The sequence below is a fragment of the Glycine max genome, chromosome 2 (genome assembly GCF_000004515.6).
Source record: "Glycine max cultivar Williams 82 chromosome 2, Glycine_max_v4.0, whole genome shotgun sequence".
Taxonomy (NCBI): Eukaryota; Viridiplantae; Streptophyta; class Magnoliopsida; order Fabales; family Fabaceae; genus Glycine; species Glycine max.
This window is the reverse complement of record NC_016089.4, coordinates 25,006,793-25,033,063: the sequence shown is the minus strand read 5'-3', so window position 1 is coordinate 25,033,063 and position 26,271 is coordinate 25,006,793. Positions and strand designations below refer to the sequence as shown.

Sequence of the window (26,271 nt, the reverse complement as noted above, 5' to 3'; positions counted from 1 at the left end):
GTTTTAAAACGTTAGATTTCAAATTTCAAGAGTCACAACTTGTGATAAAAAAATTTCAAATTATTTCAAACTTGTGTAATCGATTACAAAATACTTGTAATCGATTACCAGTGTTTCTAAACGTTTTGATTTTCAAATTTAAACATGAAGAATCACATTTGTTGATGTGTAATCGATTACACTATGATGGTAATCGATTACCAGTGACAGATTTCAAAAAATAAATTTCCAAAAGTCACAATTCTTAAGGTGACTTGTTTCTGAAGATTTTTTCAAAAGTCACAACTTTTTAAGTAACTATTTTTCACAAAAGTCACAACTCTTAAAGTGACTAGTTTTAAAGAAATTGCCAAGAGTCACAAACTTTAATTTGAGTCATCAAATGATTAGAAATATGTGACCATGACACGAATTTAAAAAGACTAATTTCCTTTCATGCATAACAGATTTCCTTCATCTTTCTAAAAGTTTTTGTTCAATACTTTCTCTTTCAAGAAAAGTTCATTGACCAAAAACTTGTGCTATTCTTCTTCTTCATTCCTTCTCTCTTGTCAAAAGATTCAAAGGACTAACCGCCTGAGAATTCTTTTGTTTCTTCCCTTCTCCCTCTTGACAAAAGATTTCAAAGGACTAATCGCCTGAGATATCTTCTGTTTCTCACAAAAGATTTCAAAGGACTAACCGCCTCAGATATATTTTTCCCTTTCCCTTTAAACAAAAGATTTCAAAGGACTAACCGCCTGAGATATCTTTTGTTTCCCCTTACAAAGATTCAAGGGACTAACCGCCTAAGAATTCTTTGTCTTAACACATTGGAGCGTACATCCTTTGTGGTACAAGTAGAGCGTACATCTACTTGGGTTGTGATACTGAAAACAAGAGAGGGTACATCTCTTGTGGATCAGTTCAAGTGGAGCGTACATCCCATCCACTTGATTGTTCAAAAAGAACAAGGGAGCGTACATCCCTTGTGGATCTTTGCTTGTAAAGGATTTTACAAGGTTATTGGAAATCTTAAGAACCGGTGGTTTTCTTGGGGACTGGATGTAGGCACGGGTTGTTGCCAAACCAGTATAAATCTTATGTTTGTCTTCTTCTTCCCTACACTCTTTAATTTCCGCTGTGTGCTTTTATTTCCGCTTTACTTTTGTCTAAGTTATTGTTTCTGTTCTTTACTTTCTCATAACTTAGTAGTAAAGCCTAATTGAGTCTAGTAACATTAAGAAGGATAAATTTTTAATTAGTCAAGACACGTTCATAATTAATTCAACCACCCCTTCTTAATTATTCTGAGGCCACTTGATCCAACACCACTTGTGCCTTTGAAAGTCTTGGCAGAGCCCTAGGCATTCTCTATGTGGGGAATAGATGTGATTGGGGCTATTGAGGCCAAGGCTTCGAATAGACGTCGCTTCATTTTGGTTGCGATCGACTACTTCACCAAATGGGTTGAAGCTGCTTCATATGCCAGTGTGACAAGGAGTGTGGTGGTCAAGTTCATTAAGAAAGAGATAATCTGCCGGTATGGGTTGCCCAAGAAGATTATCACAAATAATGCCACCAATCTGAACAACAAAATGATGAAGGAAATGTGTGAGGATTTCAGGATCCAACACCATAATTCCACGCCATACAGGCCCAAGATGAATGGGGTAGTTGAAGCTGCTAATAACATCTAAAAGCCAAAACTTCTTCTAAAACATCTTCAAGCTTTTTCTTGAGCTTCAAGCTTTAGCCTTGGAATGTTCCATCTTGCTACTCCTTATATCTCTAACACCCTCAAAATTACTATTACTATTACTATTAGAGATTTTTTTCCGACACTCAACATAATTTCTTCTACACCCAACATAATTTTTAAAATTCCAACCTTACCTCTATTTACTTCTTCTTCTTCTTCTTCTTCTTCTTCTTTGTTCCTTGGTTATTTGTTTCTTCATACACCATTCATTTCCATTTTCTTTTGCTTGAGCTACTCATTTCATGTTGTGGTTGGTTTGGTCGAGGTGCATTATCGCGGTGGTTTGTTCGTAGTTTTTAGTTGTCGTCGTGGTGGGTGTTGCGGTGCAACGACGAAGGATGTTAGTTTTTTTCATCTGCAACTTTGATATGTGCTAATCCGTAAAAAACATACAGATTTGCAGTTTGTATGAATCATATAGATTGACAGTCCGTAGGGTTCATACGGATTGGCAATCCGCAATGTTCATATGGATTGGGAATCCATAAGAACCATACGCATTGACAATCCATATGAACCTTACAGATTGTCAATTCATATGAATCATAGTTATTTAAATATGTTATAATTAAACAAATAACTACCTCTCCAACCCAAACTCTGGCTGCCACATGATCAGCATATGACGTCAACAATGATGTATCTTAGGGCCCGCCTGGAAATCCTCTGCATCAACACCTACATGATTCGTAATTGGCTTGTAAGGCTCCTCATGAACATCGTCAGCAACATGATCCACTTGGTCAATATCCTCAACAAAAGTTGCAGCTGCCCGTTGTCTGCGTGCCGATGCTATCGGCCTTCGACGTTGAGGGGCTTCTTCCTCATCACCAGTAATCTATCTACCTAAGGCTCTTCCTAAAACTCTACCTAAAACCCGACACAATCATCAGGTTCTAAGCATAATCTACAAATTTGCACATTAATATCCATTAATGTTATCGTTCAAATAATAGTTGAGTTTTATATTTTATAACAAAAATGTTTTTATTCTATTACTAAAAAACTAACTAATAGAATAACTAATAAATCTTCTAAAACCCTACCTATTATTAAATGTAGTTTATTTTAACAAATGTACGATCCAGACGGATTGACAATCTGTATGATCCATACGGATTATGGATTCCTATTTTGCATAATCCGTATGGTCACACGGATTCCCATTTCGCATATCGCATATGGATTGTCACTCCGTATGGAGTAAACGAAATCAAAAAAATAAAAAACTCACCGTCGAAGATATAGCAGGGAAGAGACTCGTGAAGGAAAAGATACTCTTGGAGGAAGCACGAAGGCGGAGAAGAAGTGCAAGGAAAAGAGGCAAAAATGTTGGGTGCCCAATAACAATTGATGTATATTAGCTTTTAAGTAAAGGACAAATTTGAAATTTCATATATAATGCTGGCTGGGGAAGAAAAATTAATGGTGGAGGAAGAATATCCCCTTATAACCCAGCAAGGAGTTGTCACGTGAGCACGTGCGCCCATTCTTGGCTCACGTTTTGTGACCACGTCTTCATTCTTTCTTCCCAACTCTTGCACTGTCCCGTACCAGCGCTATCTATCCATCTGGACTCAACAGTTTGGTGGATGGCTTCTTCTTCTTCTTCTCTGTTTCGTTCCATTCCCATTTCTTTTCCACACACCCAATGCGCTCTCAAATCCCCGCGCCTCTCGCTTCGTGCTTCGGCCACTCCGAGCCAGAAGGCTCGGTTCGTCGCTCGCCGCAAGGAGTCCGTTTCGGTTCGGCAACTCCAACGCCCCCTAAGTAATGTTAGAGTGATATTGGTTAATTATTTTCCTTTTTTTCATGCTTTGATTAATTAATTAATTCAGTTGCTTGTACAATCGTCATGTTTTAGTTCCTACATCCAGAAACTAATCCTTGAGGTCCTTGCGCACATACACTCTTAACTCGTTTTAATCCTGCAGTGCACATACACATTCTAGGGTCTGTTTGGATAAAAATCTCCATAAGCACTTCTAGGAGAAGAAAATAAAAAAGGAAAAATGAAATAAGTTTCTTTGCATGCTAAAATTAGTTTATGCATAGGTTAAAAGTCAACTTTTACAGAAGCAAATATGAGAGAACTTTTATAATTTTGCTTATGCATAAGTTAATTTTAGCTAATAGAGAAACTCATTTATTTTTTATTTATTTTCTTCTCCTGAAAGTGCTTGTGGAGAATTTTATCCAAACAAACCCTTAATCTGTCTTAGTCTCTACAATTTTGGATGGCATGGACTAAAACAGATTAGAATGTGTATGTAACTAAAACGAACTAGTTTGTAGGTGGAAGGACTAAAACATAAAGATTGTGTGTATAAAAACTAAATGAGTAATTAAGCCTTTTCTTATTTTATACATTTTTACTTGATTTTGAAAAATTGGTAATTTTATTGGATTTTATGATGTGTGTGCAGTTGAGTACATGCGGTTACCAGCGAGTCAGTATTCAGTGTTGGATGCAGAGAGGATTGAGCGGGTAAACGAAAACACGTTTAGGTGTTACGTTTATAGGTTCAAGTTCTTCAACTTTGAGGTTTGTCCTGTGTTGTTGGTGAAAGTGGAAGAGCAACCTGATGGATGTTGCATCAAGCTCTTGTCTTGCAAGGTGTCAAACTCATGCACTTGTGTTTCTGAATTTGGTTTTTAGTGTTTAATTGTTTTGATTTCTTGGTTTGGCTTTTGGTGACAGCTTGAGGGCTCGCCAATGGTTGCTGCACAGAATGACAAGTTTGATGGTGAGTTGTTTGATGCGTATCAAATGTGCATAGTTTTAAATTGTAGTTATGGTTGTGGTTGTTGTTGGTGTCTCTCGATTAACAGAATTGTGGGCAATGCGGCATTGCTGCAATTGCAGTTGCAACTTGCAAAGGGGTTGTGAAGACATTAAAATTGCAATACTGCAAGCTTCACTTGTTATTGTGTAGCACAATTTATAACTATGATAAATGTCTATAGAAAGTGAATTTTTTTTAAAAGGATTCCTTTTGTGAGTGTGTTAAGAATAAATGATGCTGAATCCTTATACAACATCTTCTTACTTACTAAATGAAGAAAGCATTGAATGGATTATAAGTTTTCAAAATATTAAAAACATTAACTTTTATACTCAATGCTTTCTTTATGAAGTATTAGGAGGGTATTGTAGGAGGATATAGGAGAATGTCAGGTTTAACTTGTTTATATCAGCTGTGTTATACACGGTTTCTTGGAAACTGTTGTTCTTGTCAAATTATTTGTCAAACAAAGCAAAACATGGAACTACAGTGTGAATTGCTAAAATGGTATCGAAGCAGATCAATGCTTATTCTGCTCAGTACTGTTTTTTATTGTAGCTTAGTGGCTATTTATGAAAGCAGTACATGTGATGATTATGAAACGATATGTATACTTCCTTGTTTACAGCAGAAGCTGAGGCAATTTTCTTGTACTCTTCTCTAGGAAAGGAAAGTGAAAACATGTAGGGTGTCATGCTGTTTGGTTTATGCTACTTTCAGGAATGCCTTTTCAATACTTTAATATGGTAATGCAGCTCTAATGGTTAACCGGATATCATGTGATAGCAATGCTAACAGGTCATTGATGCAGCAACTCACATCAGACACTATAATTGAGGTAGTACTCTATTTCTATTTCATTTTCTTGTGATTCTATATTTGTGGGATTCCAGTTAAAGGTGTCATTGGATTGCTATGTGGAATCCAGGTAAGCATTGAAATTCCTTTTCCTTTCCAAGCAATACCAAAGCAAGCAATTGAATCAGCTGGGACTCAAGTCCTTGAACAAATACTCAGGATTATGCTTCCCCGTTTTATGTCACAGGTTTGTTAAAGCTTAATAAATTATGTGCAAATTTGATTTTTAAGATATGTTTTTCCTCTTTGGATAAAAGAAGAAATTCATGTGAAGAGAAAAAAATTACAAGGAAATGGGAGGATAAGGAGCCCTAATTAACATAGGGAAAAACAAAAAACAAACCAATCAAGCAAAGCTGCCTAATCATTGACAGATGGGCCCCAAACTTGAAATGCCTAATATTTATCCGAAAAATCAAAATGTTGTTTTGCAAAAGCCTCCTTCAAAATATGATAGTTAGGATCAAAACAAATGCACCAAGGTGTAGCAGGTTATACTTGCACATTGGCACAGAAATGTTGCCTCTTAAACAAAGCCGCGAAAGCTAATCAACATAAACTGGTCTAGGGACCAGATTTTCTAAATAAGAATTTCCAAAAAGAAACAAAAAGCAAACTGTCTAAAGAACAGGTATGGAGCTGATTATGAGGAAGCAACACTCATATATACATCTAAGAAAGAGTCTTATGCAGTCTACTAACATGCAACAAGTTGCTAGAATTAACTCTATTAAGAAGAAATGCAGTCCAAATAGTAGACTGTACCCGTGAGGGAGCTTTGGACCTTTGAAGGAGTATATCAAGAAGGAAAGGTGTTAAAAAAGAATTAGTGAGATTGGAAAAAAATTATTTCTGCAAAATCACTCCAAAACAGTGTTACATAGATGAACCACAAAAGGTGCAGGAGGAGGTCCAGGATTTCTTTTCACAAATATTCCAGGAACCTGATCACAGTAGACCTAGGCTGGATGGTATTAATTTCCAGACCATTAGCCAACATCAGAATAATATCCTGGTGCTTCCTTTTCAGGAGGAGGAAGTGAGGCTAGCTATTTGGGATTGTGGGAGTGAGCGGTGCCCGGGGCCCGATGGTTTCAAATTTAAGTTCATAAAGAAGTTCTGGCACTTGTTCAAACCCGATATCCTTCGCTTTTTGGATGAATTTTATGCCAACGGTGTTTTCCCTAGGGGTTGTAATGCATCTTTCTTAGCATTAATCCCCAAGGTGATTCATCCTCACACCTTGAATGATTACCGGCCTATCTCCCTTATAGGTTGCATGTACAAGATTGTGGCGAAATTGTTGGCTAAAAGAGTGAAGGTGGTAATGCCATTTATTATTAATGAGACCCAATCTGCTTTCATTGAAGGGAGACATTTACTTCATAGTGCACTCATAGCAAATGAGGTGATAGATGAGGCCAAGAGGAGCAACAAATCATGCCTCGTTTTCAAAGTGGATTATGAAAAGGCATACGATTCGGTTTCATGGAATTTTCTGATGTATATGATGTGGAGAATGGATTTCAGTCCGAAATGGATAAAATGGATTGAAGAGTGTGTCAAATCTGCATCTATTTCTGTTTTAGTGAATGGTAGCCCGACAGCTGAGTTCCTACCGCAGAGGGGTCTTAGGCAAGGAGACCCATTGACACCTTTTTTATTCAATATTGTGGCTGAAGGTCTAAATGGTTTGATGAGGAGAGCAGTGGAGGAAAATCTGTACAAGCCCTACCTAGTTGGTGCAAATGGTGTGCCCATCAGCATCTTACAGTATGCTGATGACACAATTTTTTTTGGGGAAGCAGCCAAGGAGAATGTAGAAGCTATTAAGGTGATCCTTAGGTCATTTGAGTTGGTTTCTAATTTAAGGATCAACTTCGCTAAGAGCTGTTTTGGTGTGTTTGGAGTGACAGATCAATGGAAGCAAGAGGCGGCCAATTATTTGCATTGTAGTTTGCTGGCTTTTCCATTTATATATCTGGGTATACCCATAGGGGCCAACTCGAGGCGATGTCACATGTGGGACTCAATTATCCGTAAATGTGAGAGAAAGTTATCGAAATGGAAGTAAAGGCACATTTCGTTTGGGGGGAGAGTGACATTAATAAAGTCAGTACTAACATCAATACCTATTTATTTCTTTTCTTTTTTCAGGGTGCCTCAATCAGTGGTGGATAAGCTAGTGAAAATATAGCGTACATTCCTATGGGGAGGAGGGCCTGACCAAAAAAAGATTTCGTGGATTAGATGGGAGAAGCTGTGCCTACCGAAAGAAAGGGGAGGGCTTGGTATCAAGGACATCAACACTTTCAACATGGCTTTACTAGGCAAATGGAAGTGGCATCTCTTACAAAACCAAGGAGAGCTTTGGGCTAAAGTATTGGAATCAAGATATGGCGGGTGGAGGGGTTTGGAGGATGAAGCAAGGGCAGCCAACGAATCAACTTGGTGGAGGGATTTAAAAAAGACTACCCAACAATCATAATGCAGTAGCTAATCATAATTCTATTTTCTGTTTTATCGATTTTACAGGATATACATTCTAGAACCAATGAGCTGTAAATAGTACAGGACTATGAGCTGTAAATAGTACAGGGATATGCTCTCCCTCTCTCTTTTAGTTATTCCATCTTATCCTTTTAGGTCATTCCTTGTATTCTTTCATATATAAGTTGTAATCATTGATTTGCTGAATACACAGAAATTTATTCCAATCATTTCATTTTATTTTGTCTGTTCTTTTCTGTTATGGTATCAAGAGCCTTTTAAGGTTCCATGGCCAGCAGCTATGATTCTGATCATGAGGAGACTCCTCCTCCACCTCCCCTTTTCACTGACCCAAGTTAGACACCTTCAAGCCCATTTCACATCCACCCTAGTGAGAGTCCCACCTCAGTCATTGTCTCTCCTCTTCTTATAGGAAACAACTATCAATCTTGGTCCAGATTCATTCGGATGGGCTTGATTTCCAAGAACAAAATGGGCTTCCTCAATGGTTCTATCCCTGTGCCAGCATCGACTGACCCTGAAAGGAACTGTAGAAAAAAAATAACACAGCAACAGAGAATAAAAGAGATCAACAATAGAAAAATTGTATGTAAGTATGGTGTATAGTATTATTCACGATTTGATGTTAACACCCTGCTTGAATAGCGAGAGTGCCCCAGAGCTAATGCTCCTTTTCTTTTACTATTTTGCAGATGTATTTTCAAAAGTACCCCCCCTGCAACATGCTCTCTCTCTAATACCTCATAACCGCATCACATGGGTCCCTTGTCCACCTCACCAACTAATTTTTCCCTTTCTACCCTTGACCCCACTTTGTTTCTTCTAGTATATACTTTCCACTGAGTAGCAGGCCTATATTTTCCCACTAATTCAGGCCCATTAGACAGCACCCTATCACTGCCCTCCCCATCAGCTGCAGCCTTGTCCTCAAGGCTGAAAAAGGGAAATTGACTTCTCAGCACATCTTTTACCCATGTAGTATCTTCTTCGGCTCGACCCTTCCATTTGACTAAAAATTGCCTTGTCACGGATATCTCTAGTGGCCAAAATAGCTTCAGGCTCCTCCACATCTGCATCCTCAACTCCTAATTCAGCAGGGAGTTTTGGTTCCACCTTATAACTACCAACAACCTTTTTTAATTGAGAAACATGGAAAACAGAGTGAATTCTTGCAGATTCGGGCAACTTTATCCTATAAGACACTGCACCAACTCTCTCCAATATGAGATAAGGGCCAAAATACCTCGGTGCTAACTTTTGGTTTATCCTTCTAACTACAGTTTGCTGCCGATGGGGTCTCAACTTCAAAAAGACTCATTCTCCCACCTCAAAGGTCAAATCCCTCCTCTTTCTATCTGCATATTTCTTCATCTGCTGCTGAGCCCTAAGCAAGTGATGCTTAAGTTGCCTCAAAGCTTCATCTCGGTCTACTAACTCGGTAGCCACAGCTTCAACCCTTGTTTCTCCTTGTGTAAAACGAATTATGGTGGGAGGTTTTCGACCGTAAACTACCTCAAAAGGTGTAGTTCGAATAGATACATGGTAGGAAGTATTATACCATAATTCAGCCCAAGACACCCAATACGACCAGTTTTTGGGCTGCTCTGATGCAAAACAATGCAAATAAGCCTCAAGACATCTATTCACCACTTCGGTTTGGCCATCCGTTTCCGGGTGATAAGAGGAACTCATCTTCAAAACTGTTCCTTGTAGCCGAAATAGCTCCTTCCAAAACAAACTAACAAATAGAGGATCTCGGTCACTAACAATGGATTGTGGTACTCCATGTAACCGGACAATCTCTTTGGTAAACACTTCGACTATTTTCTTGGCTGTATAAGGGTGCTTGAGGGGTATGAAGTGTCCATACTTTGATAATCTGTCCACAACAACAAAAAGTGCTTCAAACCCCTTAGATTTAGGAAGACCAGTGATGAAATCTAGGGAGATGTCTTCCCAAATTTGGTCCGGAATTGGCAATGGTTGCAGCAGTCCCGCAGGGGACATCGCAACATATTTTTGCCGCTGGCAAGTGTCACAGCTTCGCACAAAGTCTTGTATAGATCTCTTCATCCTAACCCAATACAAGTTCCCCGCTATTCTGCGATAAGTTCTGAGAAATCCCGAGTGCCCCCCTGTTGGAGATGAGTGAAACTCTTGCAATAACAGAGGAATATACACTGAGTTTGCAGCCAGCACCGACCTGTTATGGTAAAACAAGTTCCCTTTTTACAAACTGAATTTCGGATGAACATTCAGGTCTTGTGACAACTCTTCAATGATTCTTTTTAATTCTTCATTTTCTCTTACTTCCTTTTGAACCTCTGCTAGCTGCAACCAAATCGGAAAAGTGGTAAGGCTCCTCAATTCACTATCTCCATGCAGCCTTGATAAGGAATCAGCTGCTTTATTCTCCAAACCGGGCTAATACACTTCCTCAAATTGGTAGCCTAACAACTTGGCTAGCCAATTTTGTTGATCAGCTGTAGTAATTCTCTGTTGCAACAAATATTTAAGGCTCTTTTGATCTGAATAAACAACAAACTTCCTTCCCAGCAGATACGGTCTCCAATGCTGCACCGATAACACTAAGGCCATCAACTCTTTCTCATATGCTGACTTCGCTAAATTTCCTTCAGATAAGGCCTTGCTGAAATAAGCAATCGGTCTTTTCTTCTGAACCAAAACAGCCCCAACTCCTCTTCCCGAAGTATCACACTCAATCTCAAAAGGTTGAGTAAAATCCGGTAGAGCCAAAACCGGAGAAGTTGTCATCACCCTTTTTAGTTCCTCAAAGGCATGCAAAGCTTCTGGCCCCCACTTAAATCCTTTTTTTGTGAGTTCGGTCAAAGGCTTGGCTATTTTCCCATAGTCCTTGACAAACTTTCTATAGTATCCTGCAACCCCAAAAAACCCTTAACTCCCTTCACACTTTGAGGAATTGGCCAATCTACCACACTCTTTACCTTAGCCGGATCTACCGCTACACCCTTCTCCGAAATAATATGGCCAAGATATTCCACTTGAGTATCACCGAAAACACATTTCTTCTTATTGGCTACAAATCTCTTTTCTTGTAACACCTTTAAGATTTGCCTTAAATGCTGCATATGTTCACCTCACTCTCTACTATATACCAATATATCATCAAAAAAATACTAGAACAAACCTTCTCAAAAAGGGCTTGAAGATTTGGTTCATAGTTGCTTGGAATGTTGCCGGGGCATTTGTCAAACCAAATGGCATGACTAAACATTCATAATGCCCTTCATGTGTCCGGAAAGCGGTCTTTTGCACATCCTCCTCCTTTACCCTTATTTGATGGTAGCCCGATTTCAAATCGATCTTTGAGAAGTATTTGGCACCATGGAGCTCATCCAACAACTCCTCTACCACCAGAATAGGAAATTTATCCGGTATGGTTGTTTTATTAAGTTCCCGATAGTCCACACACATCCTCCACGCACCGTCTTTCTTCTTAGCTAATATGACAGGGCTAGAGAAAGGATTTGAGCTGCACCTAATAATGCCCTGCTCCAACATATAGTTCACGTGATTCTCTATCTAACTTTTGTGATGAAAAGGGTATCTATACGGTCTCACATTGACCGGAGAAGCCCCTTGATGCAACTCTATGGAATGAACATTGTCCCTCTTTGGTGGTAATCCTTCTGGTTCTTTAAAAACTTCCTTATAATTAGCTAGCATGTGGTTTAAATCCTTCTGTTCCTGCGCCTTCAATTCACCTCGAGGAGTCATATCAGATTCTATTTCACCAGCTTCCAACAAACTATGCAGGGAAGAGTTTGAAGATTCAGACAAGGCTTTAATGCCTTGTAGTTCCACCATTTTCCCTTGCCAAGGGAAACTCCAAATCATGCCCTTCCAATCAAAGGTGACTTTGCCAAATCGTCTCATCCACGCTGCTCCCAAGATCACATCATGATCTCCCAATTCCAACACAAAGGCATCTATTTGGGTCAAGAAATCACCCAATTCTAACTCCACATTTCTGCACTTTCCCATGGTCTTTACTCGGTGACCATCGCCCAATTTCACTCCTACTGCCGTTGTTGATTCCACTATTAATCCCAACGCCGTGGCCACCTTTGGGTCAATAAAACAGTGACTTGCCCCACTGTCCAACAATACTTGAATTTGGACCTCACCCACCTTCCCTTTAAGTTTCATAGTAGCCGGTTGACCCCTGGTGTTCATCATCTCTTTAGTTTCAAATAACCCCAAAGCATTACATTCAATAACTTCCTCCTCTTCATCTTCTAACACTTCTACGACAATCACTTCCCCTTCTTCATTAACCTTTTCATCATCTCCTAGGATAAGCAATCGAAGTTGCCTCTCCTTACACTGATGCAAAGGATGAAATTTCTCTCCGCAACGAAAACATAAGCCCTTACTCTTCCGATCCATCAATTCAGAATAGGGCAAATGCTGAACCCCTCTGCTGCGGGGTCCTCCTTCACGATCCGAGTTGGCACGGTGGTAAAAGCTTGAATCTCCCATGGAGTTCTGACAGTTCGAATTGCCTCCTAGGTGAGAGTTACTCCCAGACTGGGCAGATTTTTGTGGAGAAACAGGCCCCGTAACACTGCTGCTGCGATTTGGGCCTGGGTTGTAAGTTGACCCAAATCCACTCCTTTGACCCGACTTAAAACCCGATCCCGTTCTCCCCCTTTCATACAAATGATATGACACATCTCTTTCCTTTGTCCATCTTCCAAAATCACTCAGCCTCTGCGAACGAAAACCCCTTATCTCCACCTCAATATCCCGCGCCATTTTCATGGCTTGAAGCCGGTTTTGAGGATTTATGGTTTGGACCCTTACCTGAATTTCTGGTTTGAGACCTTCAACAAAATATCCCAAATATTGTTCCTCCAGCAAAACGATTCACTTGAGAAGAGAGGAATTTGAATTCAGATATGTACTCTTCCACGTCTCCCTCCTGGTGCAAGTCTTTCAACCCTTCAAAAGGATTATCACACCTTCGGCCTCCGTAACGATCAACCATCATCTTCTTCAATTTACCCCATGTTAGATTATCCTTTGTTTCTTTCAGTAAGTTGAACCAATGGATGGTAGATCCTTCCATACATATCTTTGCCAAACGGATCTTCATATCCTTCGAAGAGCCATGTATCTCAAAGTAGGTCTCAACTCTTGTGATCCATCCAACCGGGTCACCACCATCAAAAGACAGAAGTTCCACCTTCTTGACAGCCATTCTGAATTCAGAGTTCTCATCCGCTGACGCCGATGAAATCCCTTCTGAAATCGGTGGGTTTCGCATTCTAGCAAATTCCTCCATCATCACCTTTTGGAACTCCTCCATCCTCAGTCGGAACGATTCCTCCAGCATTAACATCCGTCCCTCCAAAGCGTCAACCCTCTCGTTCATTCTCGTAGTCATGGACCGGAACCATGCTAGCTCCTCGTCAATATATCTGGCAGGTCGGACCAGTTGAAAGGAACAACAGAAAAAAAATAACACAACAACAGAGAATTAAAGAGATCAACAACAGAAAAATTGTATGTAAGTATGGTGTATAGTATTATTCACGATTTGATGTTAACACCCTGCTTGAATAGTGAGAGTGCCCCAGAGCTAATGCCCCTTTTCTTTTACTATTTTTCAGATGTATTTTCAAAAGTACCTCCCCTGCAACATGCTCTCTCTCTAATACCTCATAACCGCATCACATGGGTCCCTTGTCCACCTCACCAACTAATTTTTCCCTTTCTACCCTTGACCCCACTTTGTTTCTTCTAGTATATACTTTCCACTGAGTAGCAGGCCTATATTTCCCCACTAATTCAGGTCCATTAGACAGCACCCTATCAGACCCTCTGTTTCCTCACTGGGAGCGTTGCAATACACTTCTCATGTCATGGATACTCAACTCTGTTTCTCCCTCTATCGCCCAAAGCATCATTTTCTTCGAAAATGCTGCTGCAATCTGGACTGACCTTAAAGAAAGGTTCTCTCAGGGAGATTTGCTATGTGTGGCTGAGTTGCAAGAAGAAATCTACTATCTCAAGCAAGATTCTGCTTCAGTTACAGTTTACTACACCAACCTCAAATCGCTATGGGAAGAACTAGACAACTTCCGTCCTCTAGTTCCTTGCACATGCTCTGCCAAGGAATTTCACCAACAAGATTTCATCATCTGCTTTCTCAAAGGCCTTGATGAGCGCTTCGCCATGGTATGCTCGCAGATCCTTTCTCCTGGATCCCTTACCCTTTACAAATAGGGTCTTTTTGATGATTATTCAGCTTGAACAACAACATTCCGCTACCACCTCGACTTCCCTCGACACCAATCCATTTGCTAACACTGTTTCTGGCAGAGGCCACGGCACTCCATAGTCAGGGAGGGGGTGGGTGGGGGGCAAATCAACCTCTTTAACTCGAAAATGTGACCACTGTGGCCGCGTTGGTCACACCAGTGATATTTGTTATCAGAAGCAAGGGAACGCCGTTCCCAAATGTGAGCATTGCACATGTTTTGGCCATTCGATGGATGTCTGCTACGCAAAATTTGGATACCCACCTGGTCACCCAAAATATCCGGGTTGACCTCGCCTTCCCAACAAGAGTGGGAATTCTAGCAGTAGTAGCGGTGGCGCTGTCAACAGCATTGCAAGCGATGGAAGCAGCACAAGGATGGGTATGTACCAGCACCCCACACGCCCAATTTCAACAACTGATGGCTTTACTCCAAAAGACCTTAACTGGTGGTGCGAATACAAATGAAATTTCCATTCGGGCCAACCTTAGTCACTCTAGCCCAAATGCTCTTTCTGATTTGTTTGGTACCTCTTTCATTTTTTCTGTCAACACACACTTAGCACAACTAAATCACACAACACACCCTGGATTATAGATTCAGGGGCCACGGACCATATCACTTGTTCCTTACATTATTTTCACACTCATTCTAAAATAAGACCAATGGATATTAATTTACCAAATGGACATGTCGTTAAAGCTCACATTTCTGGCACAATTTATTTTTCACCTAATTTTGCCATCCATGGTGTCTTATATGTCCTTGAATTTACATTTAATCTACTGTCCATTTCTAAGTTAATTTCCAATCTTAAATATTCTATACTATAACCTTTTCTCATTACTCTGTCGAATTCAGGAAATGAACACATTGAAGATGATTGGTTTGTCTAAATTAAAGGAGGGATTATATCACTTGGAAATTAAAGAGAAAGAATCATCCTCACAACTACCTTCTATCATCAATGCAAGCATCAACCATACCAATGATTCTACCCTTTGGCATTTTAGACTAGGACATTTATCTGGAAATCGTCTCAATGTTTTACATCAAGAGTACCCTTTTATTTCTAGCAAATTTAATGAAATTTGTGATATTTGCCATCTAGCAAAACAAAGAAAATTACCTTACTCTTAGTACTAACTGAAGTTCTAAAATCTTTGACTTAATCCATATGGATATTTGGGGCCCTTTTTTCTAAAAATTCTATCCATGGTCACAAATATTTCTTGACCATTTTGGATGATCATAGTAGATACACTTGGGTGGTTTTATTAAAGTCTAAGGCTGAAGTCAAAATACATATAGAAAATTTTCTTGCTTTAGTTAAAAATCAATTTGAAACAAGCATCAAATGTATATACTCCGATAATGGACCGAAATTTTTGCTAGAAGATTTTTTCTCTTCAAAGGGCATAATCCATCAAACCAGTTGTGTTTACACACCACAACAAAATGGGAGAGTTGAATGCAAACATCAACATATCCTTAATGTTGCTAGGGCTCTCATGTTTCAATAAAAAATTCCTAGCAATTTTTGGTCTTATGCTATCAAGCATGTTGTTTTCTTAATTAATCGCGTTCCTTCTCCCATCATTTTAAATAAAACCCCATTTGACCTTTTATACAAACAAAAACCCGATTTTTCAATGCTTAAAGTTTTTGGTTGTTTATGCTTTGCTACAAAACACACCCCACAACACAAATTTGATGCCAGATCTCAAAAAGGGGCCTTAGGTTATGAAAATGGGACAAAAGGGTATGTTATTCTTGATACAAGCAACAAAAAAATCTTTATTTTCAGAAATGTCTTATTTCATGAAATGCAATTTCCCTTTGACAAAACCAGCCCACACACTACCTCCATTGGCCTAGATACAAACTTCCTACCTACACCACCCTTAGGCCAAGCCACATCTTTTGACCAGACTACTTCTAACCGCTGGACAGATTCACCATATCCATTGAAACTAACCCTCCCACGCCACCTCCAACAACAAATGATATCTCTCCTCTATCCTTAACTCTAGAATTCTCAAATCCATCTCCTTCCTCTCCTTCGCCTAATCCCTCTCCTTCGACTTCATCTTCTCCACCCAATTCGCCACCACCTATCAATCCTCCACCTTGCCAATCAAGTCAACCTAGCCAACCACCACCTTATCTTTCTGAGTACAAGTTTGATCTCCCTCCTCTCAAATTGGTTCAATCATCTTCTACCTGCTCATATCCGATTCAAGCCTCCTTCACATATGATTGAATTTCTCCCTCTCATCATCGTTACATCATGTCTCTGTCTTCTGAGTCTGAACCCATCAGATTTGATGACGCCGTCAAACACCGTTGTTGGAGAGAAGCCATGAATCGTGAAATTGAGGCTTTAATAATGAACCGGACCTGGGATGTTGTTCATACCCCTCCTCATGTTCGTCCCATCGGATGCAAATGGATTTACAAAATCAAGAGGTTACCCGATGATATTGTTGAGCGGTACAAAGCTCGCCTCGTTGCAAAGGGCTTTTCTCAAATCGAAGGTGCGGACTACTTCAAAACCTTCTCCCCTGTGGTTAAAATGTCAACAATCTGTGTAGTCCTTGCCCTTGCCTCCATCAATCGTTGGACTCTTCAACAATTAGATGTCAGCAATGCGTTCCTCCATGGGGACTTATCTGTAGATGTTTACATGGAGATCCCTCCTGGACTACATGGATTTAGTCCCTCTCAAAGTTGCAAACTTCACAAATCTCTCTACGGGTTGAAATAGGCAAGTCGCAAATGGTATGAAAAATTGTCTAATTTGCTCTTGACCTATGGATATCGACATGCCCATGCTGACCATAGTCTTTTTATCAAAGGCTAGTCATTCTGAATTTACTGCTCTTATCATTTATGTTGACGATATTGTTTTAACTAGTAATTCTGCCCGAGAAATCAGTAGCATCAAACAGATCCTCCACTCTAATTTTCACATTAAGGATTTGGGGACATTTAAATATTTTTTGGGAATTGAAGTGGCACATTCTCATCAAGGGATTTCTCTATGCCAAAGCCAAAGGAATATTGTCTTGACCTTCTCAAGGATTCTGGCATGCTTGGATGCAAACCGTCTTCTACACCCATGTACAGTACTCTTCGACTTCATGCTGATTCCTCCGGCCTTCTTGCTGATCCACTTCCATATCGAAGACTGGTTGGTCGCTTAATTTACCTCACAATCACTAGGCCTGACATAGCTTTTGCCACACAACAATTGAGTCAGTTCATGTCCAACCCCACAAAAGCTCATCACAATGCAGCGATAAATGTCCTCCGTTATCTCAAAAGCTGTCCCGGAAAAGGCTTAGTCTTTCCCAGAAATTGCAACACTCAAATTCAAGGTTTTAGTGATGCCGATTAGGCAACCTGTTTGGATTCTAGACTCTCTATAACTGGCTACTGCTTCTTCATTGGTAATTCTCTTGTTTCATGGAAAATGAAGAAACAGAATACCATCTCCCGATCCTCTTCCGAAGCTGAATATTGAGCTTTGGCAACTGCCACTTGCGAGTTGCAATGGCTTACTTATCTCCTTAGAGACCTGCGGGTTCCTCGCTCAATTCAATCTATTATCTATTGTGATAATCAAAGCGCTTTACACATAGCTGCCAACCCCGTTTTTCATGAACTGACGAAGCACTTGGATATTGATTGTCACCTTGTTAGAGAAAAATCTCAGGCAGGACTTATGCGACTGCTTCCAGTTCCCTCTTCAAATCAATTGGCAGATATTTTCACCAAAGGCCTCCCACCTTGCCTCTTCACTGTCAATTCATCCAAGCTGAAGTTAGCTGATATCTACCTACCTCCTGCTTGTGTGGGGCTAACAGAAGAAGATCATGATTCTTAGCTAACCACAACATAATGCAGTAGCTAATCATAATTCTATTTTCTGTTTTATCAATTGTACAGGATATACATTCTAGAACCAATGAGCTGTAAATAGTACAGGAATATGCTCTCCCTCTCTCTTTTAGTTATTCCATCTTATCCTTTTAGGTCATTCCTTGTATTCTTTCATATATAAGTTGTAATCATTGATTTGCTGAATACACAAAAATTTATTCCAATCATTTGATTTTATTCTGTCTGTTCTTTTCTGTTAGAGATATTAATAAACCATGTAACACTGCTCCAGAAGGGTCAAGGGAACAAAACAATTGTTTGATAAAATGTCAAACGAGAGTTTAAGTTTCTCATGAAGCTTCCATATACTTGACTTGTAGACTTAACTAAAACTTTATGAACTTACCTCATATAAAAATATTTTAAAAAAATTATGATAATATTCAAACATAAGGTAAAAACCTATCTCAATTCACAAATATAATAGAAACACACAAACATGGACTTGCACACTCATACAAGAGTGCTGTTAAAATGTCACTTACTATACTTATCTTAGGAGTTGCATCCTGTATATTAGAAGGATATAATGGTGTTTGTCTAGAATGTTGTACTCCATTTAAAAGAAAAATAGCTTAGTTCTTATTGTTTGTGCAAATCCCTCTACAATAGTTGTTGATTGGAAATAATAAGTATAATTGGAGGCCAGACATTACAAAGTTGGCCTTGGTAGTGAGGTGGGACATGTAGCCCTGCCCTGCAAGCCATATTCTGGCATCTAAAGCCCAAGTATCATAGTCATTTTTGTCCAACTTGTCAGTGGAGAGAGGGGAAACTACCATCATTGGTGAAAATAAGGGTCTCAACCTTGAAAATGTACTTAAAACCAGCAGGGGTGCTAGATCTAATCATGGGTGATATTGGGTAATTGAGCAGACAGCCACACAGTTGTCGAAAAAGGCTCCAAGGGAGGGGAGAGATCTCTACATATGTCAGCTCATCTGTTGAAGATCTTGGGGGAAGATTTGGCGATAGGAGAATTGGGTGAGCAGCATGGTGCAATAGGCAGTGGTTGTAAAGGATGCTTCAAGCATAACTGAGGCTTCAATGATGATGGAGTAGATCTGAATAAAGATAGTGTGTGTGCATGTGTGCCACTGTTTGGCCTGAGGTTACCAGGGAAAGGCTGAGTGGGAGAAGCTGATCCAAATCTAGGTGGCACGCGTTGAAAACGACCATTGGCTGGCTGATAGAAGTGAAAATGCTACCAGAAAGATGTCACTACAGAATGCTAGAAACCAAAGTGAAATGCAGTCTACAAGATTTTGTTTTAATCAAGTGGCAGTGGTCAACTATGATGAGGATAACTTCTTGTTGGGTTGTAGATACCATGTTAAGAGAAAAGAAAATGAGAGGTGTATGATCAAATATATGATCCACTGGACCACAGAGACTGAATAATATATGCAAAAGAATTATAAATACTGGATCACAAATATCCTAATTGCCAAAATAGCATGGTTTGGTTAAGCTATACACCGAATGTAGGCACTATATACTTGATTTCTAAATATGAAGCATCGACTCTGACACGGATGAACTTCAAGACACAACAAAAAAAGTCTAAAACACTGGACATAGGGACACATCATATATATATATATATATATATATATATATATATATATATATATATATATATATAGATCAGCATAACACAAATTTAAATTGATAATTAAGATTTATATATTCATCTTAAAACAAATTGTTAAGCTTTATAATTTTCATATGATAATAAACTTCACAAAAAAGGTACTAAGAGCCATAATATTCCACAATGCAAAGAATTTAAGAATAAAACTTCCTAAATTCTTTAATAAAGATTCTCACACACACATTATATACACATACACATAGAGTATGATTATTATGTGAATGACAATCTTATATGAGAATGAGAATAGTTAATTTCAATCATTGGATTGAAATGAAAGATTTAGATTAAAAATATTTTAAATTCAAATTAAAACCTCATGTAATCATAAAATCTCTAAAAAATTAATCAAATATCTAATTTATCACGTCCAAATATATCTTAAACCTATCATCACCATTATGATCATCAGTCCACCACCATCGCCATGACCGTTGTATGTCACCACCAACATGATTGCGACAGTGGCAGCAACAACGATAATAGTCATGTTGGTGGCGATGTGGTGGTCATGGTACGGCTGTGGCAATAGTTATGACGGTCATGGTGGTGATTGCGGTGACGGTGACGCTCGTGATAGTGGTGGTGGTCATGATGATGATGATGATGTGCTTGAGATATTTTAAAATATGGTTGAAATTTTGTTTGGCAAATCTTTTAGAGATTTGTTAGTTATATGACATTTTTAGTTGAATTTAAATATTCTTAATCTGGATCTTTCATTATGATCTAATGGTTGAAATTAATTGTTTTCATTCTCATATAAGATGTCAATTCTCATAATAGTTGTACTCTACGCACATGCATATACTAAAAGGAACCATCATTGAAAAGAAAATTGCAAAAAAACAATTTGCTAATATTAATTTATTTAAGCTCTTCCCCTTCCTTCTTGGTCATCATCATTGAAAAAACAACTTCTAATTCTGGTTATAAGAGATAAATTAGCAACTTCAACAATTTCATTCTAATCAAGTGATCTAAATTCATCTCTTGCAGTCCCACATTTTAGTTTCCTATTGATGGTATTGTGGGGAATTTCATGAAAGGAAACAAAGATTGCTATGAACGAATACTAGATCCTTTGCCTGATGAGTTGTCATCTTATTTCTTTTTATAGAATTAATGAAAGAGTATGTGCTCCAATTTCTTTCACAAAATGAAGATGAACATGGTTGCACAAGTAGCTTAAGGGCAATCTTTTGAAGTATTAGTGTATAAGCACCTTGAACTAGCCACCAAGATTTTGCATCCATTTGACCTCTATCCCTAAAAGAGTCAACATCATCAAATAGTCTTCTCTTCCATCCAAAAAATTTGCAAACTCCACATTCACATGTCTCCTTACATCTGCATCAACGAAGAACCTTTTAAAGCATTTCTTTTTTTCAAGAGTAAGTTCCATATCTTGATGTGGGGAAGTCTATGTGAATCTTCACTCAACCATTCATGACTATAATATCTACAATATAAAAAAGATATGATCATAAATTAGTTTAAAAAAATAAAATAGACATTGAAAATTGACAAATTATGTTTAAGGATATAATGTATAACTCTAGGTTTAAAAAATGTGTTAAATAATGAAGAGGTGTGCTACTCTTAATCTAACGGTCAATTAATATTGAGTGTACTTTCTCATAAAAGGTTGATTTTTCACTTTCTACCTTTCTTTCATATCAATGTATGACTTTTCTGACTTTTTCAATCATTGAATCCAACATTTGATTTATCAAGTGAAGTGAAGTCGCATTTGTATTTGTTTTTCTAAGAACATCATAGATAAGAGTAGTGAAAGAAAGTATATAATCAACCTTCTGCCTCCAAATATCATCCAACAATGTCTCTTTCACATTTTTTTTTCCAACATCCTCCTCCTTAAGAAGACCATTGCTAACTAATACCATTTGCTGGAGTCTTTCGTTTTTTTTAAATTTTTTTTTAAACCTCTTGAGCATTACTATAGTGGAAGCAAATCTTCTAGGAACAACAAAAAACAACTTCAATCAATTGAATAAATTAAAACATTAATAATCTCATAAAGTGACTCATGATAAAGTTTTTAATATATGCGACATCTTGCACAATTTTTGTGATCCAAGAACATTCTTGGTAAACATCTAATGCCATTAGAAACATCAGTCCACTCTCTATGATGGAAATAAAAGAAGTCTGCCAAGAGCATGGAAAAAAGCAATGTTGTTTAACAAGAATGATCTTGGATCACAAAAATTATGAAAGATACCATGTATATTAAAAACTTTATCATGAGTCACTTTATGAGATTATCAACATTCAACTTATTCAACTCATTGAAGTTGTTTTCTCTTACTCCTACAAGATTTGCTTCCACCATGGTAATGCTCAAGTGATTTAGAAATTTTGAAAAAGGACTCCTAGTTATTAGTGAGCAATGATCTTCTTACAAGGAAGATGATATTGGAAAGGAAAAATTTGTGAAACAAACATTGTTGGATTTGGTGGCACAAGGTTGATTATATACTTTCCTTTGTCGGACCTATCTAATGATGTTATTAGAAAAATAGATGTGACTTCTCTTCACTTGGTAATTGGTATATGAAATGTGGAATTCAATGATTGAAAAAGTGAGAAATGTCATATATTGATATAAAGGAAAGGTAGAAAGTGAAGAATCAATATTTTGAGGCAGTGCACTCGATATTAATTGACTACTACACTAAGAGTAGTACACTTCTCCATTGTTTAGCTCATTCTTTAAACCCGAGGTTATACATTATATCCTTAAACATAAGTTATTAATTTTCAATGTCAATTTTTTTCCCAACATTTCTATAGCTTATATTAATTTATGATCATATCTTTTTTATATTATAGTCGTGAATTGCTAAGTGAAGATTCACATAGACTTCCCCCACATTAAGATCATGAAACTTACTCTTAAAGGAAAGAAATATGTTCTTTGTTGACGCGGATGTAAGGAGACCAGTGAATGTACCGCTTGCAAAGGGTTTGATGATGTTGACTCTTTAAAGGATAGAGGTCCAATGGATGCAAAATATTTCGATCACTTGATGAGAATGAAATTCTTGAGATTGCTAATTTGTCTCTTACAAACGATGATGACCAAGAAGGAAGGGGAAGGACTTAGATTGATATTAGCAAGTTGTTATTTTTCTTTTCAGTGATTGTTTCTTTTAGTATTTTTTGCGAGACTCTTTATTAAAGAACTTAGCAAGTTGTTTTCTTAGATTCTTTGCATTAATGTGATGCCTCTTAGTATGTTTTTTTGTGAGGCTTATTATCATATGAAAATTATAAAGTTTAACAACTTGTTTTAAGATGAATATATAAATCTGAATTATCAATTTAAAGTTTTGTCATGTTGATCATATACATATATATATAGGACATGTCCTACTTAACAACTTACTTTTCATGGTTGAAATTATCAGTTTGCACTTGGCAGAATTCTGTAAAATTGCAATGTGCTTCTGGACTTGTGACTAACATTGATACGACTTATGAGGCATTAAATTATTAGTATGAAGCACATTTCAAAGTGACTTCTATTTTAAGTTTGGGTTTAGGTTTGGTCCAACATGTGACCAACCCAAAATGTTTGTCTTGTGACCTGACTAGAATTTTTCATTGGGATTGTGTGCTGGAAAGGAAGGACTGATCCAATGGGTGCAGAGTGTTGTAAATTTTTCGTACATTTAGCTTGATTGTTTTACGATTATGGTTTGAGTGGCTACTAGTATTTGTGTTTGATTATTGTGTGTTTCTCTTTATTTTGCCTCATGGACATGAGCCTTTTGTTCTGTTGTATATTGAACCATGTGTAATTCTTCGTGTAGTCATCTTCTCCCCGTTCTCTGTTGTGCAACTGGTTATGACAACACATAAAATCTGGTTGTTTATTTTAATAATACAGAATAAGGAAATAGATTGTTTGCCATAGGTATTGCTTTCGCAAAACTGAATTCATATTTTACATATCGTCTCCTAAATGGTGCTATTAGCAACCTATCATATCATACATTCTTTTTCTTTCCTAAGTAGTCTACTGCTAAACAAGACCTAAAGTTGCTGACAAAAAGCATGACATTTCATACCTCATTTTCAAACCATTTTTGTCTTTCTTCCTCTTATTTGTTTCTATATGCATTTGAAGTTGAGATATTTTGATCAGATTTTCATATTTTATTTCTTCGTTGTCAGATTTTACTTTCCTATCGCTGTAACTAGTATTTTCCTTGAGTTGGTTTATATAGTTTGCCTTTGTGCTTGATTGTTTTTTACTTCCCCTTCTAATTTGTAACTAACTTATTTTTCCAATATCAATGATATTATGCAAATCAAGCCAAATAATTTTTTTGGATTTGTTATCATACAAATTCTTGTTTTTTAGAAAGAATTTAAGTTATAACTTTTTAAAATACTCCTAAAAGGCAAGTGGGTGTATGTTAGCCAACCCTATGTGGATTTGCGAAAATACATCTACTCAATCTTTTAGAAAGAATATTTTAGCAAGATACATTTTGGGTATATTTTAAGAAAATTGAAGTTTTAACTTGTTATAATACTTCTATAAACACAAGTTGGTGTACATTAGCATATCCTAATTATTGGAAAAAATCTAAGTCTCATGACAACTATAGATATTGTTACAATAGAGTATATAAGTGGAAGGACAACCCTCACAATGAGTTAAATTTTGTGGTTGAGTTAGGTCTAAACTCATATTTTAAGATGACATTAATGTTTATTCTATATTCATTAAAACGGGTCATCTATCATATTATCCATACACCAAGTCCAAAAGTGTTGGACGTGTATTGAAAAAAACTCAAGTCTCATATCAGCTAAAGATAAGATTACCATAAAGTATATAAGTGAAGAACAACCCTCACACTCAGAGCTAATTTTTGTAATTGAGTTAATCTAAACTCAGATTCTAAAACTAATCATGTATGGTACTAGTGTTTTATATAACCGAGCTGTGTTTTTAAGATTGAAAGAAACTTTTTTAGGAATACTTTTTCATTGATTTCATTCCGGTCCGTTGGTTCTTTATAAATTATAGATTCTAAAGAGACTGACTTGTTGATAGAAGTAGCAGTAGCTATAGTTTATGGTTCAATAATGAACTGCTTGCTACATATAATTTTGCTCAGATTTTATATATTGAACAATTTAAGAATTTGATTTGTTGTTATAAATTTGTCTTAAGCAGCTTGAGAAAGATTATCAAGCTTGGGCCTCTGGAGATACCTCAAGGCAGCCTCTTGGGACAGGTGAAATCTGAAATAATGCGTCATGGCAATTGCCACTGGCGCTGACCTTAAATTGCTGTATAGTTTGATAGGTTCTACAAATATTGCTTGTAGTATGTGCATTAATGAATTCTTGGTTTGTTAACTGAATATATATTATTATTATTATTATTATTATTATTATTATTATTATTATTATTATTATTATGTGAGAGAGAGACGGTTTTTAAGAAAATTATTGTTTGTTACAATATTCCTGTGATGTTGCTATGTATAGGTAATGCTGTCTCAATGTTAGAATTAAAAGGAATTTGAATGATTCAAGAATTTTGTATTTGGGTACTCAAGGGTCTGATTATGTTTTTCATTTTCTGTTTTTGCTTTTTAATTATAAATGTTACCTTGTTTTTAATTTGTTTTGTTTTCTCAAAATAGACACAACTAAACCCTTAATTATGAAAATCAAATTGCTATGGCAAATGACGAAAATAAATGAAAAATAAATAATGAATAAATTACACTAGTTCCTTCTAAGGTTGTGAAATTATTTTTTCTTTTTACTTTTTTAACATTAACATTAACTTTGTTTATAGAGGGCTGCGTAATAATTAAAGTGTTATTGTAATGTAAAAGGGGTGTTAACATATATTTTTAAGTAATTAAGAGGGCTTAGCTAAGAAAAGAAAAATAGGAAAAATTTGTGTATACATGACATTTCAGGAATAATTAGTGTAATTTACTTATGAAAAAATAACAAGAAAAAGAGCATACAAAATTAAAATGGTTTGACTAATTTTACCTGTATCTACTAGTATGAAATTGATTTTATTTCTTTTTGAATAATGATTACAAAGAGTCTCAAACTTATTAAAATGAACATCTCTTTTTATATCCTAACCTACAAGATAACAAATCGATTCATAATATAAAGAAATACACAAAGAGAATAGACCAAGATACTTTTGATTTTTTATTTTTGTTTTTGCAAACATGATTCTAATTTATATATGATATATGCTTATGCTAATTTGAATTGATTAATAATACACACTAAATATAAATTAGACTTTTTTTTCTTTTTTATAGGTAAATATTATTTATTCAAACAGGTACTGGTAACCTAAATGGTATTCAAGTAGTTATTAGAATTATGGATTTTCAGTTTATGGGGGGCAATATGGGATCCACAATAGGTGAGAAAATCACCCAT

At 37.1% G+C, this 26,271-nt stretch overlaps 1 protein-coding gene across 4 annotated transcripts; it reads left to right on the top strand.

Moving 5' to 3' along the window:
* Positions 1-3,166: 3,166 nt before the first annotated feature.
* Positions 3,167-25,250, top strand: LOC100789119 (uncharacterized protein SYNPCC7002_A1590). Of its 4 annotated transcripts, none has more exons than XM_041013531.1 (6): positions 3,167-3,511; positions 4,168-4,358; positions 4,443-4,488; positions 5,283-5,365; positions 5,456-5,572; positions 23,238-23,524. In XM_041013531.1, exons 1-6 carry the CDS (start codon positions 3,334-3,336, stop codon positions 23,259-23,261), a joined length of 639 nt encoding a protein of 212 aa, XP_040869465.1. In that variant the 5' UTR covers positions 3,167-3,333; the 3' UTR covers positions 23,262-23,524. The 4 variants fall into 4 exon arrangements, with proteins under 4 accessions (XP_040869465.1, XP_014623158.1, XP_006575157.1 ...); XM_014767672.3 differs by lacking the exon at positions 23,238-23,524 and adding an exon at positions 7,543-22,991; XM_003518947.5 differs by lacking the exon at positions 23,238-23,524 and adding an exon at positions 25,022-25,250 and having other exon boundaries at positions 3,168-3,511.
* The last annotated feature ends 1,021 nt before the right edge of the window (positions 25,251-26,271 follow it).